Source organism: Rhinoraja longicauda, chromosome 3, assembly GCF_053455715.1.
Source record: "Rhinoraja longicauda isolate Sanriku21f chromosome 3, sRhiLon1.1, whole genome shotgun sequence".
NCBI classification, from domain to species: domain Eukaryota; kingdom Metazoa; phylum Chordata; class Chondrichthyes; order Rajiformes; family Arhynchobatidae; genus Rhinoraja; species Rhinoraja longicauda.
The window spans coordinates 62,130,206-62,149,925 of NC_135955.1; the positions used below are offsets into that span (position 1 = coordinate 62,130,206).

At 41.1% G+C, this 19,720-nt stretch overlaps 1 protein-coding gene across 1 annotated transcript in view; it reads left to right on the forward strand.

The window, feature by feature from the left end:
- The window catches only part of LOC144592042 (aldehyde dehydrogenase 1A1-like), a 66,418-nt gene that overhangs the window by 19,387 nt on the left and 27,311 nt on the right, over window positions 1-19,720 (forward strand). Inside the window, exons 2-5 of the mRNA XM_078396263.1 lie at window positions 3,596-3,711; window positions 4,780-4,884; window positions 15,769-15,909; window positions 18,065-18,194. Of these exons, the coding sequence (XP_078252389.1) occupies window positions 3,596-3,711; window positions 4,780-4,884; window positions 15,769-15,909; window positions 18,065-18,194 (492 nt within the window). The remainder of the gene's footprint in view (window positions 1-3,595; window positions 3,712-4,779; window positions 4,885-15,768; window positions 15,910-18,064; window positions 18,195-19,720) is intronic.

Sequence of the window (19,720 nt, forward strand, 5' to 3'; positions counted from 1 at the left end):
TGGCTTCACTCCATCTGCTGAAATCACATGACCCAGGAATCTGACTGTGTGGCGTGTGAGCTCACATTTGCCCATGTTGAGCGTAATGCCGGCCTTATATGCCTTCTCTAGCACCGCATGCAGCCGCACATCATGCTCCTCCTGCGTCTGTCCCCAGACCAGGATGTCATCCATGTGACACAGTACCCCCTCCAGGCCACCGGTCACTTCTGTCATCATCATCCTTTGAAAGTGCTCGGGTGCTGATGCTATGCCAAAGGGTAGACGGTTAAAATAGTAGCGCCCAAAAGGCGTGATGAAGGTGGTGTATTTGGCAGACTCTTTTGTCAATGGTACTTGCCAAAAGCCCATGTTGGCATCTAATTTGCTGAATACTGTTGCGCCAGCTAGCATGCCCAGAGTGTGCTCGACAGAAGGCAGGATAAACTTTTCTCTGCATACTGATCCATTCATCATTGTGAAGTCCACACAAATGCGAACATCACCTGTTTTCTTCGGCACCACCACCATCCCGGCACACCAATCAGTCGGCTCCTCAATCTTGGTGATTACGCCCATCTTCTCCATACGGTCTATCTCCTTCCTCACTTTTCCCATAAGCGGCAGAGGGACTCTGCGTGGCGTGTGGAGAGAGAAGGGCACAGCCTCTGGCTTCAATTTAATTGAGTATGGCCTCCGAACAAGACCCAAGCCGCTACACAGCTTCGGATATTGTTGTTTCACTGATTCCACGGTGATGCCGTTAACCCTGCACACAAGCTGAAGTCGTTCTATGGCAGGCCTTCCCAACAGTGCAGTGTGCAGGTCTTTTACTATATAAATGTTCTCTATGGCTTTCTTTCTGCCTCTGCGCAGTGTTTCTCTGGCTACACCCAGGACAGAGAGTGCATCGCCCCCTGGCCCAAACAATGGGCGTGTCGACACTGCCAGGCGTTTCACATCATGCCCCCCTGTAATGTCATAGTACACCTCGGCTGGCATGGCGGTGACATCAGCACCAGTGTCTATTTTAAAGCACACTTTTTTTTGTCTCACTTCTAGCTGCACCGTCCACGGGTCTTTTCCAGCATCCACGGCTCCCAGGAAAAAGCTCTCTTCTTCCTCTGTAGTGACAGCATTGAGAGATTTTGCACTGTTTCTGCACACTCTACCATAATGTCCCTTTTTGCCACAGTTGTGACACACAGCATCTTTAGCAGGGCATTCCCATTTCCCATGCGAGGGCATTTTTCCACATCTATAACAGGCCTTTGAACCTGGCTGAGGCCGTGTATTAAGTCTATTTTTGCTTGGTGTTTGTGCTTGTGGCTGAGGCTTTGAGGGAAATTTGGGTTTTCTGTAGCTTTTAGCATATACTGCATCAACATTAGAGCACTTGCTAGCACCGCTATTTTCTCCTCTTAAGTCAGACCACTGTCGTCTAACTTGTTCAGACTGCCTTGTTTTTGTTATTGCAGTTGCAAGGGTTAGGTCTCTGTCTAGCTGTAGCTTTTCTGACAATGAGACGTTTCTCAGCCCGACCACTAACCTGTCGCGGATCAGCTCGTTCTGTAACTGTCCATAGTTGCAGTGTTCAGCTAATCCGTACAGAGCAGTGATGAAGGAATCCACCGTTTCACCTGGCAGTTGCACACGCTGATTGAACTTGGCTCTTTCATAGATTACATTCTTTTTAGGTACAAAAAATGCATCAAAGCCCGCCTTGACATCTGTGTACTCCCTCCTCTCATCTGCAGTTAGCGTTAGCCCCTTTAGCACATCTTCAGCTTCATCGCCCATGCAATACACTAACGTGTTCACCTGGTTTTCTGCTGACGTCGCGTTTAAATTGCTTGCAAGCCGGAAGCGGTCGAATCTCCTGATCCAACGCTCCCATTCTTGAGGCTTGGTGAAATCGAATGGCTCTGGAGGTTGTATTGTGAACGTAGCAGTTGGTGTGGGTTGCGCCATATCTGCAGGCTCGTCTCCCATCTCGCGCCAAACGATACCCCTTCCTCTTTTTTTTTTTTAATATATTTTTGCTTACAAGGATCCCACTTCTGACACCATGTCGCGTTTATTTGTATAATAAAGCTCGTACCACGACGTAAACGGAGTATACCTTTAATTAGCAACTCTGTACAGCAGCCGCCTGCTTGTCTGCATGCCCGGGCAACCCCCTCACTGCCACACCCCGGGTCCCCACGTCACCTCCGGCCACCGCATTCCTTACACTCTTATTCCCATAATACCACACCCGCGATGCTGTCAAAGGTGGGTGGACACTTGAACAAACCGACAGCAATGTCCGGCCAGTGACATTTTTAGGCATATTTTGTAATCGTTTGAAGTGGTTTTTTTAAAAAAAAGATTTTGGCATGTAGCTATCCATCTTTCATAGGAATATAGTTTGTTGTAATAAAGTTGATTTTGGTGATTTAAAAAAAATTTGAGTCTGAATTTATTATGTTTCTAAGTACTTTATCATAGCATCTCATTCAAAGATTCTAGTCTCATTCATTTTGACCACTGTAATAAAACGCTGACACAGGCACTGCACTATGAGAACTCTTTTCATTCATTTATTTATTTATTCACTGAAAATCCCTTGTCGCAGATGCATTTAGAAGCACGTAATATTAAATTAAGAAAAGGCATTTGAAGATACCAGAAGATAGTTTTGTTTAACCAATTTATTTACCGTCAGGACATTTGACAGGTAGATTGGAGGCGACAGTTTGACGGTCAGGTAAAGCGTGGGAATTTCGCGATGTTTCCGAAGACGGTGTAATCTCTTAGCCAGGCGCTAGTTTCACAAAAAAGGTAACTTGTATCGACCTGACTCGGCATTGTCGTGGTCATTGTCGTAGGGTAAAATAAAATTTCGGCGATCTGCTACGACTTTGACAGTCGCTGGCAGTCGCCTTAAAAATCGCGTAATTGGGACCCTACTGCTCGCAGACCAGTTGAGTGCTTTCAACATTATCTGGGTTTTTTTGTTTCAGATGTGCAGCATGTGCAAGGTTTTTGTGCGTGTGTTTCTAACCTTCAGGTTTTATAGGAAAACCTGCCTTTCATTCCCCACAGAATCCTGTTTTTAATTGACGTCTATCAAGTTGCCTATTGCAACAAAAAAAAACGCCATGTATACCATTTTCTAAGTACATTTAGGGAATTTAATTTAGATTTTGTCCAACTGCTAAAGTCGCTTTTAGCATTTAGCTCTCTATGTTCCTGTATAGATCTTACAGGATTACTTGGATCACAGGTTGTTGTAACAAATAAAACCTCACGTTCCAAGTACTGATTGGAAAGATCATGAATGTTGTTTCAAGCAGCCGTGACTTGGCTTGGTCGATGTGGCGCTGACGAGGGGTGTGGACTTGCACTTTGGACGCGCCATGTATTGTATCGCACTTTCAGCCAATCGCTTCCAACGAATGTTCCCAGTGTTTAATAACTCTGTTTCAACACCTTGCGACTGACAGCAGGGAAGTACTGTAAACATTTAGGGTTTTTTTTGGAGGCGGGGGGGGGGGAGGGGGGGGGGGGGGGTGGAGAGAAAATATTATTTGGAGAGCTTGATTGTGCCTGAACCTGAACTGTGCCACTCCAGGAACACAAGCAACCCAGCGCAACATGAATGCTCCCACAGCCGCCCGCGAAGCAACAGCGCCAGGTCTACTCAGTACGCCCGTGCCTTTGACTGAGTTGGAAATCAGACACACAAAGGTGAGTGCGGTCATTTCACTCCACACTCTCTATACTTCTACAACATCCCGGCCATGAGCAACCCCCGAACGCCGAGTTACCCCTCTCTTCCATTGTAACAATGAAATCCAACCCCATGCACTTTAAACCTGTTCTTAACGTGGAATAAGAGTCTCCCCACAAATTATATCGGGCTCGTAGGGTTTTTTTTCTTTTTGCATTGCATTGTCGTGATCCGGAGGGGGGGGGGGGGGGGGGGGGGCAGTGTGATTAATATTGAAGTTGTTTTCAATGACATTTTCTGATTGGAAAATAAAAGCACAAGGTGAAAGTCCTGAGTTGCGTCCGATCAGCCACCTCGCTGGGCGCGTTTAGTGGGAGCCACCTACCCAGACAGTAAAGGGCAGACAGTCGGTCTATCGGGGCACCAATTCTTCCCCACCCCTCCTCTCAAATTGATATTTTGGGATGACGAGGTCAAAGCCTCCTTCAACTTGCCTCGATCTTCAACACAAAATATACATTAGAAAGTAGAGCGACACAAGAAACTGGGCATGCTGGAAACTTGTGCAAAACACAAAGTGCTGGATGAACTCAGTGGGCCAGGCAGCAACGGTGGAGGGATGGATGGGCAGGGGACGTTTCGGGTCGGGACCCTTCTTTAGATTGGGCAGGCGGGTGTTTCGTGTCAGGACTCTTCCTCGCTTTCGCAACAGTCCGCAGCAGAGTCCCCAAGCTGAAAGGTCACCTGTCCATCCCCTCCCCAGTTGCTGCCCAACCCGCTGAATTACTCCAATACCGGCAGCTACTCGTGCCTTTTCAAGCTCTTTGTGCTTTCCTCAATTATTAAGAAGTACCTGTGTTAAATTTATGACGATCAGTAACCTTGAGACCTTGAAAATCAGGTCAATCTTCAAATGGAACCACTGACTGGTTGTTACTCATTTACTCCAAGTCATCAGTAACACTTGGTTGCCCGCATCCTCACGGCAGGGAGTTGTACCGTCATGTCTCGGGCTCTCAGCACGCCCGTCGTGCCTGTTCCAGCCGTTGCCCATTTGCAAAGTGTTTGCTTTTGTTTTGTCGCAGATCTTCATAAATAATGAATGGCATGACTCCAGCAGCGGCAACCAGTTCGCAACCCGTAACCCAGCCACGGGGGAGAAGATCTGCGACGTGGAGGAAGGCGATAAAGTGCGTGTACTTCATTGTTTCAATTACTCCCCCTTTTTTCCCCCAGGGTGGGAATGTCAAAGAGCAGAGGGCAGAGCTTTAAGGTGATAGGGGCAACATTTAAAGGAGATGTGCAGGGCATGTTATTTTGCATAGAAAGTGGAGGGGCCTGGAACAGGCTGCTAGGGGTGGTGGTGGAGGAAGATACGACAATGGCACTTGAGGCGAGTAGGCATATGAATATGCAGGGCATAGAGGGATATGGATCATGTGTGGGCCAAGAAGATTAATTTAATTTGACAGGTATTAAATGAACCGATATTGTAACACTACTGCAGATGTGGTCTCACCGGTGCTCTTTATAACTGAACCATTACTTAGAACAGTATAACAGAGAACAGAGGAATATTAATTTGGGACTGACATTGTGGGCTTAAGGGCTGTTCCTCTGTTATACTGTTCTAAGTAATGGTTCAGTTATAAAGAGCACCGGTGAGACCACATCTGGAGTAGTGTTACAATATCGGTCTCCTTAGATAGGGTAGAGCAGTGGATGTTGTCTACATGAATTGCAGCAAATCATTCAACAATGTCCCTGGATGATCAAATGATTAAGGCAAATGTGATCTACAGAGACTTGATAGAATGAATTGAAAATAGTTTTGTTTAGTTTAGAGATGCAGCGTGGAAGCAGGACCTTCAGCCCACTGTGTCCGCGCTGACCAACGATCCCCGCACACTAACACTATCCTACACACTTAGGCACAATAAAACAATATTACCAAGCCAATTGGCCTACAAACCTGTACATCTTAGGAGTGTGGGAGGAAACCGGAGCACCGGGAAAAAAAACACGCAGGTCACGGGGAGAACGTACAAACTTCACACAGACAGCACCGAGGGCCAAGATCGAACTCGGGTCTCTAGCGCTTTCAGGCAGGAACTCTACCTCTGCTCTACCATGCCACACAATTGTTTTGGACATAAAAGAATGAAGAGAGTGACGGAGAGACTGGAGGTCTGTGACTGGTGGTGTTCTGCAGGGATCAGTATATGAACCTCTTTTTTGTGACATATATGTTTTAGATGAAAATGTAGGTGAACTGATTAGTAAGTTTGCAGATTACACACTTGTGGATAGCGAAGAAAGTTGTCAAAGGATACAGTATGATTTTGATTAGTTGAAAATATGGGTGGAGAAATGGCAGATTGAATTTAATGCAAACAAGTGTGAGGTGTTGCACTTTTGGTGGTCAAATGTATGAACTATATAGTTAAAGGCAGGAACCTTTGGAGCATTGATGTGCAGAGGGATTTCGGGGCGCATTAACATAGTTCCCTGAAATTAGCAACACAAATAAATAGGACGATAAAGAAGGCATATGGTATACTTGCCTTTATCAATCAGGACCTGCGTGGGTTTTCTCCGAGATCTTCGGTTTCCTCCCACACTCCAAAGACGTACAGGTATGTAGGTTAATTGGCTGGGTAAATGTAAAAATTGTCCCTAGTGGGTGTAGGATAGTGTTAATGTACGGGGATCACTGGGCGGCACGGACTTGGAGGGCCGAAAAGGCCTGTTTCCGGCTGTAGATATATGATATGATATGATATGACGTTGAGTAGAAAAGTTGGGAAGTCATGCTGGAGCTGTATAAAACTTTGTTTAGGCCACATTGGACTATTGTGAGCATTTCTGGTCACCACACTCCAGGGAAGATTTGGAGGCTTTGGAGCGGGTGCAAAAGAGGTTAACCAGGATGTTGCTTGGTTTAGAGAGTATTAACTAAAAGGAGATGTTAGATAAATGTGTATAGTTTTCTCTGGAGCATTGTGGCTGAGAGGTGACCTGATAGAAGTATATTAAATTATGAGAAGCATAAATAGCGTAGTCAGAGTCTTTTTTCCCAGGGTGCAAAAGTCAAAAACTAAAGGGCATAGATTTAATTGAGAAGGGAATCATTTGACGAGATTTGCTTGGCAAGGTTTTTAAACAGAAAGGTAGGTGCTTGGAACTTACTGCTGGAGGAGGTGATAGAAGCAGATACGACAGCAACATTTACAGAGCACGGTTGGAGGGATATAGACCTTGTGCAGGCAGATAGGATTACTTTAAATTGACATCACTGTCGGCACAAACATTGTGGGCCAAACGACCTGTTTCTATGTTGCACTGTACTATGTTCTACTTAAAGAAGAATGAAAATGCAATGGAAGCAGTTCAAAGAAGGTTCACCAGACAGATACCAGGAATGAACAGTTTATCTTATGAGAAAACCTGGGACAGTATTTTTCTAAAACCACAGGACTTAGAGGAATGAGCGAAAACTCAATTGAAGCATATAAATAGAATCTTGAAGGGTTCTGACAAGATGTGAAATGGATGTTTTCTCTTGTGGGAGAATTTGGAACTAGATTAAAGATAAGGGATTACTCATTTAAGACAGAGTGAAGATGTTTTTGTTTTATTCTCAGAGGTCTTTGCATCTTTGGAACTCTTAGTCATGGAGCCTTACACCATGGAAGCAGGCCCTCTGGCCCATCTTGAACATGTTGACCAAGATACTCCATTTCAGCTAGTCCTATTTGCCTGTGCTTGATCCATATCCCACTAACCTTTCAAGGAAATTGTAGGTAAAGTTCTTGAACATTTTTTAAAGCAAAGATAGATAAGTTCTTGATTAGCAAGGAGGTGAAAGCTGCTGGGGATAGTCTGGAGTGTGAAGTTAAGGTTACAGCCAGCCCAACCATGACATTGAATGGCAGAGAAGGCTTAAATGACAGCTTTAAAAGCTGCTACTTTTGCATGTTGATTTAGAGTGAGATTTCAGGTTGCGGAACTGGCACATGTGTTTGAAGCTCGTTTCGATCTGGGAGACATTGACTGAAGAAAATAGAATCAGGTTTTTTAGCACTATACTGGATGTCGGTGCAGGAATAGGAAAGGAGATAAGTTGTATTCTTCCATAAAGAGAGGGTGTCATAGAGTTATACAGCATGGAAACAGACACTTCGGCCCAACTTGCCCACACTGACGAACATGCCCCATCTATACTAGTCCAACCTGCCTGCGTTTGGCCCAAATCCCTCTAAACCTATTGTATCCATGCACCAGTTTAAATGCTGAGTCCTCTAGAAACACACATAGAGGACAGTGGCAGAAATAAGCTGTGCTGGTCGGTGGCAGGAGTTAAATCCCAGGGTTGCAGAATGTGTCACCAGTTGGCATGTGTACCAACTGGACCACTAGCCACAGACACAGTTTAATTCATTCATCTGGCATTCACATTCTCTGACTCACATATTTAACATCGAAGCAAGACTCAGAGACAGATTCCACAGCTTTTACACACTGACAGCTCTTCAATCCAGATCTTGAAAATATTGCACAAAGCTTAGCAACTTCCATCATAGGAGGAAGCCACAGGGAACCAGAGGTAAGAGCAGTTTACAGACAGTAGCTTTATCAGAGCAACCATGACAGATGGATGTTTAGTGGGGTATGGGTTAAATGTAGGAACATACGACTAACATAAATGGGTATCCTGGTCTGCAGGGATGAGTTGGGCTAAAGGGTCTGTTTCCATGCTCTATGACTCTATGTTCATTCTTACTTTCATTCCCACATCACCTTCCCACTCTTTCCACTCTCACTTTTGATTCACAAGCTGCAGATAACATAATCATGTTCAACAAACTCTTCCCTCCACTTCTTCGGCCATAACCCAGCTCTTAGATTATTATGAATTGCAAGACGTAAAGGAGATGGCAGAAAAACATGAAGAATGCAAGTGAAGACTCAGTCGATTAGTTTGAAACCAACTTGGATACATTTAATTTAGAGATTAAGTTGGGAGTCTTTGTGAATTAATGGCCTGCAGATAGTGCAAGTGAAAAGATAACTCAGGTGGCAGTTTACCAGAAGATAAGGTCACACATGTTCTTCTCCTGGGATTCGGATGAAGACTACAAGTGGCGACCTTCAGAAAGAGTTAGAATATGTATTCTGAAATTGCCAGAAAGACCATATCTGATAAACAAGTGCGGAAAAGTGCCCCCCCCAGCCTCTATAAGGGCAATGCCCAATAGATAGTGGTGACCCACTATGCAAGTGGGGGTGGGCACTCCATTAACACGCGTATGAAGAATTAGCCCAAATAGCTAATCCTCATTGCACTCCACAATGAACCATATTTGGAGCACTGAATGTGGGTAGGCAGAGTGTCGCAGACTGATTATTTTTATATTTACATAAGCATGCACAGAAATCCACAAGTTGCAGAATTTCACAGATTAAGGTCAATGCTTTTGAATACCAATACTTTTGTTGCCATTGATTCACAACATGCAGGCCATTAAGCTTAGCAGTCAAGAAAATAAGAACGTTTATTTTATAAAGAACAACTAGTGCAGCATGGTGGCGTAGCGGTAGAGTTGCTGCCGTACAGCGCTAGAGACCTGGGTTTGATCTTGGCTAAGGGTGCTTATCTGTATGAAGTTTGTACGTTCTCCCTGTGACCTGCGTGGGATTTCTCCAAGAACTTTGGTTTCCTCCCACACTCCAAAGACGTACAGGTTTGTAGGTTAATTGGCTTGGTATGAATATAAAAAATGTTCCTCGTGTAGGATAGTGTTAACATGCGGGGATCACTGGTCGGTGCAGACTCGGTAGGCATTTTCTTCATCTTTTAAGACACCAAAGTACCTCAAGGATCATAAATTCATTGAATTCTGTGTACTTAACTATATTGAAAATCATTTTTCCTTATATACGAATCTCATTTATCCAACTTTTACTACAACCTTCTTTTCCAAGATTGGCAAGATATCAGGTAAACCTTGGATGTGTATTACACTACAAGGTCATCTATTGTTTTTGGTTAATCACTAGAGCCACTTGATTGATATTTGAAGATTGGGGTGCATGCTTGCTAGATTACAATTATACCACAAAGTGCAGGGATCATTGAAGGTCACATGAGATTAGATAAAATAAAGTGTCACTCCTGTGTGGTCTATCAGTCTGATGGCTAATTTTAAAGATAGGATAATGAAGAGGAGTTTTCTGCTTCAACTACAAAATTGTAAGGTGATTTATGAAGTGCTACGAGATTCAATAAAGTGCCTGAATATTTTCAACATGTAACTGTATCGTAAATCATAGTTAAATGTATTTAGTGTAAATTCAATACCCGGAAAAAACTTGCACTTCACATTTTCGTATACTCAGATGACTGTCCACGAGTATTTAGTAATCCTGCCACTCTGGTTCATTTAGTCACACTCTTGTCCATAAATCAAAAGGCTGCAGTTAAAATCCAACCCAAAAGATTGGAATATAAAAATTCTGGGCTGACATCCCAATGCAAAACTGAAGGACTGCTTGAGTGTTGGATTTGATGTATTTTAGATGAAAGATAAGTGAGGCTCTCTCTGCTCTGAGACAATGGTAAAAGGTTTTATGGCTCTACTTCACATTGCTATTATGCTTGAAACTTATTGTTTCTCAATCAACATTACTAAAAATAACTATATTATTAAATGCTGTTTGTGGGAGATTGTGCACAAAATGGCTACATTGAATTTCCTATGTTACTAGCTGTCACGACCCTTCTAAACTACATAATCGAATGTGAATAGCACCATGAAAAGAAGAATGGAGAATAAGCTTTCTTTTATAAGAAAATAACTGCAGATGCTGGTACAAATCGATTTATTCACAAAATGCTGGAGTAACTCAGCAGGTCAGGCAGCATCTCGGGAGAGAAGGAATGGGTGACGTTTCGGGTCGAGACTCTTCTTCAACAGCCCATTCCTTCTCTCCCGAGATGCTGCCTGACCTGCTGAGTTACTCCAGCATTTTGTGAAAAAAGCTTTCTTTTATTTTGCTTGGAGCTATGTTGTATAATGGAAAACTGACTACAAACTGCATTATAATGTTCTTTGCCAGTATATTAAAAATTATAAGCAGCTGTATCATGGATATTGAAGATGTACTTGACTTCTATTGTATTTTTATGGATAGACATCTTGGATTCTCCAGTTGAAAAAAGCTGCACTGTCTTTCCTTATCTTAATCAACCAGAAATTAGCGTTATTAATTTGGGTTGCAAGAGCACAGCAAAACACAAAGTGCTGGAGGAACTCAGTGGGTCAGGCAGCATCTGTGGAGGAAATGGACAGGCAGCATTTTGGGTTGGAACCCTTCTTCAGCCTCAACTATACAATAATCTTAATCTTACTATAGCACAGTACTGGCATCTGGATACATGATGTGATGATCCAAATAGCCATTTACTTGATAACTAGTTATACTTTACATTCAAGTTTATGCTGTTGTGCATGTCTAGACCTTCCCAATTGGATTTTGTGTCAACTAATGACTTTAGAATGTGAGAAATACAGAGCTGATTTATGCACCACAAGCTCCCATAAACAGCAGTCTAATAATAATGAGATAATGTTGAATGCAGCGGAAATATTAGCCAGATAATATGGCCAACTACACTGTTCTGCTTTAAATTAGTAACATGGGATCTTTTACATTCCATTAAGATCACAGTTGGGCTTTAGTGCAATGCCTTATCTGAAAAAGGGCATCTTCAACCATGTAACACTAAAACAGTATTGAATCGGAGTGTCAGCCTAGATGTTTGCACTCGGGTCTCTAGAATGGAACCTGAATCCAGAACATTCTGAATATGGAAAGACTCTCAACATTGGAAGCACACCCCTGCAGCTCCAGGGATAGTTTCTTACAAACTGTTATCTGGCAACTGAACCATCCTATCAACAACCAGAGAGCGGTCCTGAGCTACCATTTACCTCACTGGAGACCCTCGGACTATTTTTTAATCGGACTTTACTGGACTTTGCCTTGCACTAAACATTATTCCCTTTATCGTGTATCTATACACTGTGGATGGCTCGATTGTAATCATAAGCTTTTCACTGTGCCTCAGTACACGTGACAATGAACTAAACTAAAACTAAATTAAACATTATTAAGAATATAACAACAGAATTAGGCCACTCCACCCTTCAAACCTGCCCCAACATTCAATATGATCATAGCGAATCTTTACTTTGGTGTCAGTTCCCCATAGCCCTCCATTCCCTGATCTTTCAAAAATGTATCTGCTTCCTCTTTAAATACCCCAATAATTTAGGCTCCACAATCATATGGAGTAAAAAAAATCCAGAGTTTCACCATTCGCTGCAAGAAGTTAAAGGCACCTCAGTTTTAAATGATCACCCCTAATCGTGTAACCATGTTTCCTGCTCAAAATTCTTCCACTCGTAAAAACATCCTAATATGTGAAGACAGCTATTTTATTGCAGTTATCATCTTTGATATGGAATATAAAGGAAAACCACCAAATAAGGTTTGATAATAATGAAACCATTCCTGTTCTATTACTATAAAGTAATTCCAAAGAACTTTGTTGAGGTAACACAGAAATATTTATTTAAAGAGCCTCATTAAGTAAGATGCAAAAATCAATAATTTGTTCAACAATGCAGTTTGTACAGAATTTAAAATTTCCTAGCTTCCTAACAGCTTTGATCCGGTCATGGGACACAGAGTCTAAATAGAGGATGAGCGCAATTGGTTTTAATATTAGGTCTGCATTTGACAATTTATGCAGGAAGAAACTTCATAAATCATTCTCCACCCTTCCTTGGCCATCTGTTGCTGGCCCTACCTTTTTCTGGCTTTTTCTTACCTCCAGTTCCCTCCCCTCTACTTTCAGTCTGAAGAAGGGTCCTGACCCAAAACATCACCCGTCCTTTTTCTCCGGAGATGCTGCCTGGCCCGCTGAGACACTTTGTGTCTATCTTTGGTTTAAACCAGTATCTGCAGTTCCTTTCTACACACTTCATAAATCTGAAATCTCTAGAATGAATGGTAAAATTCTCTGTTGATTGGCACAAAGATTCTTAAAGGTGGCAATGTATATTGATAAGGTGGTTATCATTTGGGATACTGCCTTCAAAGTCAGGACACCGAATACAACAACAGAGAGATTTTGCTCCAACTTTATAAAACATTGGTCAAACAACTGGAGTACTGTATGCATTTCTGATCATCACAGTATGGGAAAGATGTGATAGCACTGGAGATATAGCAGAGAAGATCCATCAGGCTCTTGCCTGAGATGTGGAGAATCAGTTATAAGGAGAGACTGGAGAGGCTAGGTCTGTTTTCCCTCGAACGGAGGACATAAAAGAGTATATGAATTGAGGTATACAAAATTACGATAAGGTAGACTGCAAGAACTATCAGAGGTAGATAAAACTAGAAGACATCAACTTAAGGTAAGGGATAGAGGGGGACCTTTCTCACACAGAGAATGGTGAATACCTAGAATATACGGCAGAAGGGATTGGTATGAGAGTCGCTGACAGCATTTAAGAAGTGTAGGAAAGAACTGCAGATAATGGTTCATATCGAAGATAGACACAAAAAGCAGGAATAACACAGCGGTTAGGCAGCATCTCTGGAGAAAAGGAATAGATTATGTTTCGGGTAGAGACCCTTCTTCAGACTGAGAGTCAGTAAAATGAGAGATACAGAAGGTACACAGAAAAAAGTATTCATTTCCCACGCCATTACTTCTACTATTTAACTGGCTCCTGTAAACCCATCACAGTCATTTTCCAAATCACTGCCATGCAGTGGACACAGCTTGAATCAGATTATTCCTTACACAATCAATCCCTGACTTCAATCGTTTCAGATTTCTCATTAAGGTGAAGAATAAAATAATCTAATGAAATGATTTAGAGCACTTCCTATTCTTCACTACCAGAAAGTGAGGAATGGTATCTGTAAGAATAAATTGTAAATGTCATGTGGAAATTCAATGAGATGGGCAGATATCAAGTTAATCATGAGAGGAATAGACCGGGTAGATGCACAGAGTCTCTTGCCAAGAGTAGGTGAATCGAGGACCAGGGGACATAGGTTTAAGGTGAAGGGGAAAAGATTTAATAGGAATCTGAGGGGTATCTTTTTCACACAAAGGGTGGTAGGTGATGGAACAAGCTTCTAGAGGAGGTAGTTGAGGCTGGGACTATCCCAAAATTTAAGAAACAATTAGACAGGTACATGGATAGGACAGGTTTGGAGGGATATGGATCAAACGCAGCCAGGTGGGACTAGTGTAGCTGGGCCATGTTGGGTGGCGTGGGCAAGTTGGGCCGAAGGGCCTGTTTCCACACTGTACCACTCTATGACTATGACTAAAATACCCCAAACATACTTATGTTTTAAAGAAAACTCAACTTTATTCTTTAAAGATATAAACAAAGCACTGCATGAATGAATCTTTTTTTTGGACCTTGCTTTTGTTAGTTTACTGAACTTTTGTTCTGAATTCTAACGACCAAATTGTGAGGGGAAAAAAGTACTAACATAATGATATGTATAAGTTGGAGCTGCAAATTAAGTTATTCTATTTAAAAGGGAGAATTCTGTTGATGGTGAATGAAAAGGTGGAAATTGATTTAAGATTAAATTACCACCACATTGAGTTTATTTGATATTTGACCATACAGGAAGCAAAGATGAAATGCAATTTAATTACCTCAGACCATTTTTTTGGCTGATTACTCAAAACTCCGTTTTAAGTGCATTTATTCTCCACATAAAGGTGGCAGAGTGGATAATGTCTGGGGTATGCTGTTCACAATAGTGAAAAAACAGCCTCATAAATTAAAGACGCAAATCAAAGCCAATAATTTTACAGCAAATTTTTGTAAATCAAACATTGAGGAATCACTGCACACCATACTACTTTTTAAAATTTTCTGATGCTATTGGAAGCAAACTGGCCAAATCACTGGATGAATTTAAGAGAGAGTTAGATAGAGCTCTGGGGGCCAGTGGAATCAAGGGATATGGGGAGAAGTTGGGCACAGGTTACTAATTGTGGATGATCAGCCATGATCACAATGAATGGCAATGCTGGCTCGAAGGGCCGAATGGCCTCTACTTGCACCTATTTTCTATGTTTCTATCATACTGAATCTACTCCTTTTGCCTATTGTATCAAAGGAATAGGTGGTAAGTAATCACTAAAAACTGGTGCTGAAGTTCTAGCCATATTTACTTTAGCCTTAATTCTTTGTGTTTATCAGATCCCTATTCTTTTAATATGTCTTTTGATTTGTCTGAATCTTTACTCCTCATAGTGCACAACTATATTTAGACAATAGCAAACTGAATATGTATGGTGAAGTGGGTAAATATATAGCCATTATGTCAAGTGGTCAGGCAGTATCTGTGGAGACATTGCTGGGTCCACATAAACTGCCTGACCTCCTGAGCTAATTCTGCATTTATTTCAGATGCCCAGCATTTGCAGGTTTTGCTTTTAGAAAATGCTTTTTATAATGAAGCGTCGCAGAAGATCATCGGCTGCTCACTGCCCTCCCTGGAGCACCTGTTCAGCCTACGCTGCCTCAGTAGAGCAGGCAAAATAATAAAAGATCCATCCCACCTCGGCCACCGTCTGTTTGTTCATCTGCCCTCTGGTCGACGTTTCAGGTCGATCAAATCCCGAACAAACAGACTTAAGAACAGTTTTTACCCCAGGGCCATACGAGAACTGAACACTACCTTTGCACTAGGCAACACCGTTAAAAAATCTTGTACTTAATATAATTGTATTTAATTGTATTTATGTATTTATTTGTTTTTGCATTTATTGCATATATGTTTGTACGCACCGTCAGGATTGGCTATTTTTTAATTTCGTTGTACTCGTTGCAATGACAATAAATATATATTATTATTATTATTATTATAAATTATTAAAATGTTTAAACAGTGTCTTTCCCTCATTGTACAATTGTAAAATTCCAGAGTAACAGCTCAGGTTATGAACTATTTCCCTCAAGGTGGATGTTGATAAGGCAGTGATCGCAGCCAGGGAAGCATTCCAGATTGGATCGGCATGGCGTAGGATGGACGCTTCTGCAAGAGGAAGGCTTTTAAATAAACTTGCCGATTTGCTGGAAAGGGATCGTGTTCTACTAAGTGTAAGTTCAATATTCCACTTTTACATTGGTATATATGAAGATTCCAGCATTATTTTACTTCTACACCATTATACTGATATCACATTTAACAAATAGTCTTGTGATTTGGAAATTATTTGCAAAGGTGTGAATTAACTTTTCTTTTCCTACTGTTTCCATAAAGTTACATTGATGCATTAGACAAACTGTTGCTGGTTAAAATCAGTGGTCAGTAAGATTTGATGTCAGCGATTTGATGTGACTCCAATTAAGACCAAAGATAGACACAGAGTGCTGGAGTAACTCAGCGGGCCAGCCAGCATCTCTGGAGAAAAAGATGGGTGACGTTTCGGGTCTGAAGTCTGACAGAGTATGAAGAAGGGTCCCCAACCCGAAATGTCACCAATCCTTTTTCTCTAGAGATGCTACCTGACCTACTGAGTTACTCCAGGACTTTGTGTCTACCTTTGGTATAAACCAGCATCTCCAGTTCTTTGTTTCTGTCAATTAAGACAGGTACAATATAATTGCCTGCATGATATCAATGTACATAAATATGAACATGATAATTATGAGCATGTTATCCAACATGGCATATGCATGAAACAATCCATAATCTTTTTTAGGTCAAATAACTGAGCACTCCATAAGTTCAAATTACACACCGTTTCTTTCTGAAAGATTTGATTATGTTGGTGTTTCAATGCAGAGAACTATCAAGAAGACTTTGATGGAAGATGTGCATGAAAATGCCTGCTAAAGTCATCTCAAGTAGCTGAAGTTGACAGAGATTTCGCAATCCCATGTTATGCCATTACAGGTGCCCTCCTGAAGAAGGATGTCCTGACTCGAACCTGAATATGTCTTCTCCAACCAGAACATTTTTAAGGCAGAGATAGATAGATTCTTGATTAGCACATGTGTCAGAGGTTATGGGGAAAAGACAGGAGAATGGGGTTAGGAGGGATAGATAGATCAGCCATGATTGAATGGTGCAGTAGATGTGATGGGCCGAATAGCCTAATTCTACTCCTATCACTTACGATCTTATGACCTTCTACTTCTGCTCAGCTTTCTGGACTAAACCTCTTGAGCCAAAGCCTCAACACATACCCTCAAACAGAGTACATGCTTCACAACACAAAACCTCTCCCAAAACAGTCTTTCCTGAATGGCCACTCCACTAGTTCCGGCCTTCCTTTTATACATCTCGGCCTGACACTAACAGCTGCTTTGTAAATATCCCGCACTGCTCCTCCTCTTAGCTCCTCGCTCATTGCTGAAGTTCACCGGACCTCGCACCAAAGGATGATGTTTCCGTAGTAGATGGCACACAGAGCAGCCACCGGGTGTTGTTGGTGAAGGGAGTGAATGTTTATGGCAAATTAGGCAGGATGCTTTTGTTTTGGATGATGTCGAGCTTTTTTTGCATAGTTGTTGGTGCACCATTCCAGGCAACTGGAGAGTACTCCCTCACCATCCGAACTATGTGTCCTATAGGTGGCAGAAAGGCTCTGGTGCGCTAGTAAGTGTGCCACGTGCCGTAAGATACCCAGTGTCTCACCTACTATTGTACGCACAGTATTGGTGGTGATTGATATACCTGAGTTTCTGGTCAATTGTGACCACCAGGATATTCATACAAGCTCCAGAAAATGTATTCATTATCACAACACCACTATTTGAAATGGCTTTGTCTGCTCTCTTGTCAATACTATTAAATACCACTACTAACACACACACACAGGCAAACATTTCCCAATTACAGCCCCAAGTGAGACTTGAGCTATTTGTCTGTAAATAATTAATGAGGGAGAATTCAAACATCAGTGATAGAGAGACTGATTGAAACTAGTTTCATTGCTGTATTTTTTAATGTTACCATAATTAATGGGAATATTCAACTATTTCAATTTGACAAGAGAAAGGATTAGGTCTTACTTTGTGATTACCGTTCAATTAATGGTTAAAATTATATTGAACGGCATCCCAGCAGACAACTTCAAGAAAAATATTTTTTTATACCTGCTTTGTAATTCTGAAAGTATGATTTTTTTTTCCCCAGTTGTTTCAGTTTCAGTTTTTCAGAAGATTTTACTGATCAATCTTGCAAAAATGTTCAAGCTGAACAAAGTGTACATCAAGAAATTTAAAGTTTTGTTTCTTTGTATTTAAGACAATTGAATCTATTGATGCTGGAAAGCTCTTCCTCCAGGCATACTTTGTTGACTTAGATGGTGCAATTAAAACATTACGTTACTATGCTGGATGGTCTGACAAAATCCAAGGACGCACCATTCCTGTTGGTAAGTATTTATGGCCAATAATTAATTTTCTGATCTGCCCTTGAAATAGACATTGTGGGAATTTTCTAATAATGTAAGAATGTTTGCAGAAGAATGTTTATTTTTGGCCAAATTATTTTAATCTCCCTTTCCAGAATCAGAAACACGTTATCTTGGTATATTACTCCCAGTACATTTTTAACCTATCCTTGAACTGTTTTGTTAGAAAGTCAATTTATGTAAAATATTCAATTCTTTCCCTATAACTGAATTCAAAACAAGTAATATGTTTGACTCTTCAGTTCAGGATCAGCTAAAGATAGACAAACACAGGGAATTGTGTGAAAAACATAGGCAATGAAACTGGCTCAGTTATAATACCTGGTCGATATGACCAAGTTGGGCCGAGGGGGCTATTTCTGTGCTATATGGCTTTATAACTCCTTGATTCTAATAAATACTGGCATTACCAGTAACATCCACAACCAACAAACTGGGGGGGGAAAAAGGTACACTCCTTATAATTAGTTTATTAATGTATTCCCAAAAACCTAAAAGTACATCATTATTGTACATCATTATTTATGGCTAATTTACTCCCTAATCTGCTGTAAGCATTAACATCTTACGAATATACATTTGATTAAGCTTAGTGGAATAGTCATTCTTTGTGAGCATAAATAATAAACTGTAAAATTGAAAGACATCACCGTAGAATAATTTGCTAGGGTTACCATATATCCATACCAATGCACTTTACAGTCGAGATTACTAGGAATACCATTCTGCTCCCTTGTTCAGAAATGCTTGTCACCACCAATTACTTTGTCAGCTGAGATTATTTAGTGTAGTTGAAACCATACATCAGGACCTGGAACTCCAAAAGATATCAGTCAATGGTATCCTATAGAAACATCGATTTTAAACTTGTTTTTATTTTTAGCTGGCAAAAATATATATAGGAGCAGTTAGTTTAAAATGGCAAGGTTCCCATGCCAGAAATCAATATTTAATTAACAAGATACATGGATTTGCATTCATTTGAAATGGATTTTGTCCATTGACAAGAGTGTTTTATTGTCATATGTACCAAATAGAACAATGACATTCTTACTTGCAGCAGCACAACAGGTTGTAAAGACAGTAGCAAATAGATAATATAATAACATTAAAAAAAGGAAGTTCAATAAATAAAAAAATAATGCAAAACAAAATGAAAGAAAGCCCAAAGTACCTAGTGACATTGTCCAACTTATCTGTCTTTATGGAATTTTTAATATTTCTGCTATTTAAAACCTCCAGATGGCACACACTTCTTAGTTTTTGTCCTCATTGCTGCATGATGCTCAAAAGTAAAGTAAGATGGATTAAATTCTGGCAATGATATGGTGCTACAGCCTATGAAAATCATATTGTAACTACAGTTGAGAAAAAGTTTTAATAGCTCCACAGGAAACTTGATAAGTATCTGGATAAAGTTAAAACTTTAGTCATTTCATGGTTATGGTAGACCATGTTTGTTCTAATCCAGTGTTTCTCAGAGTGTA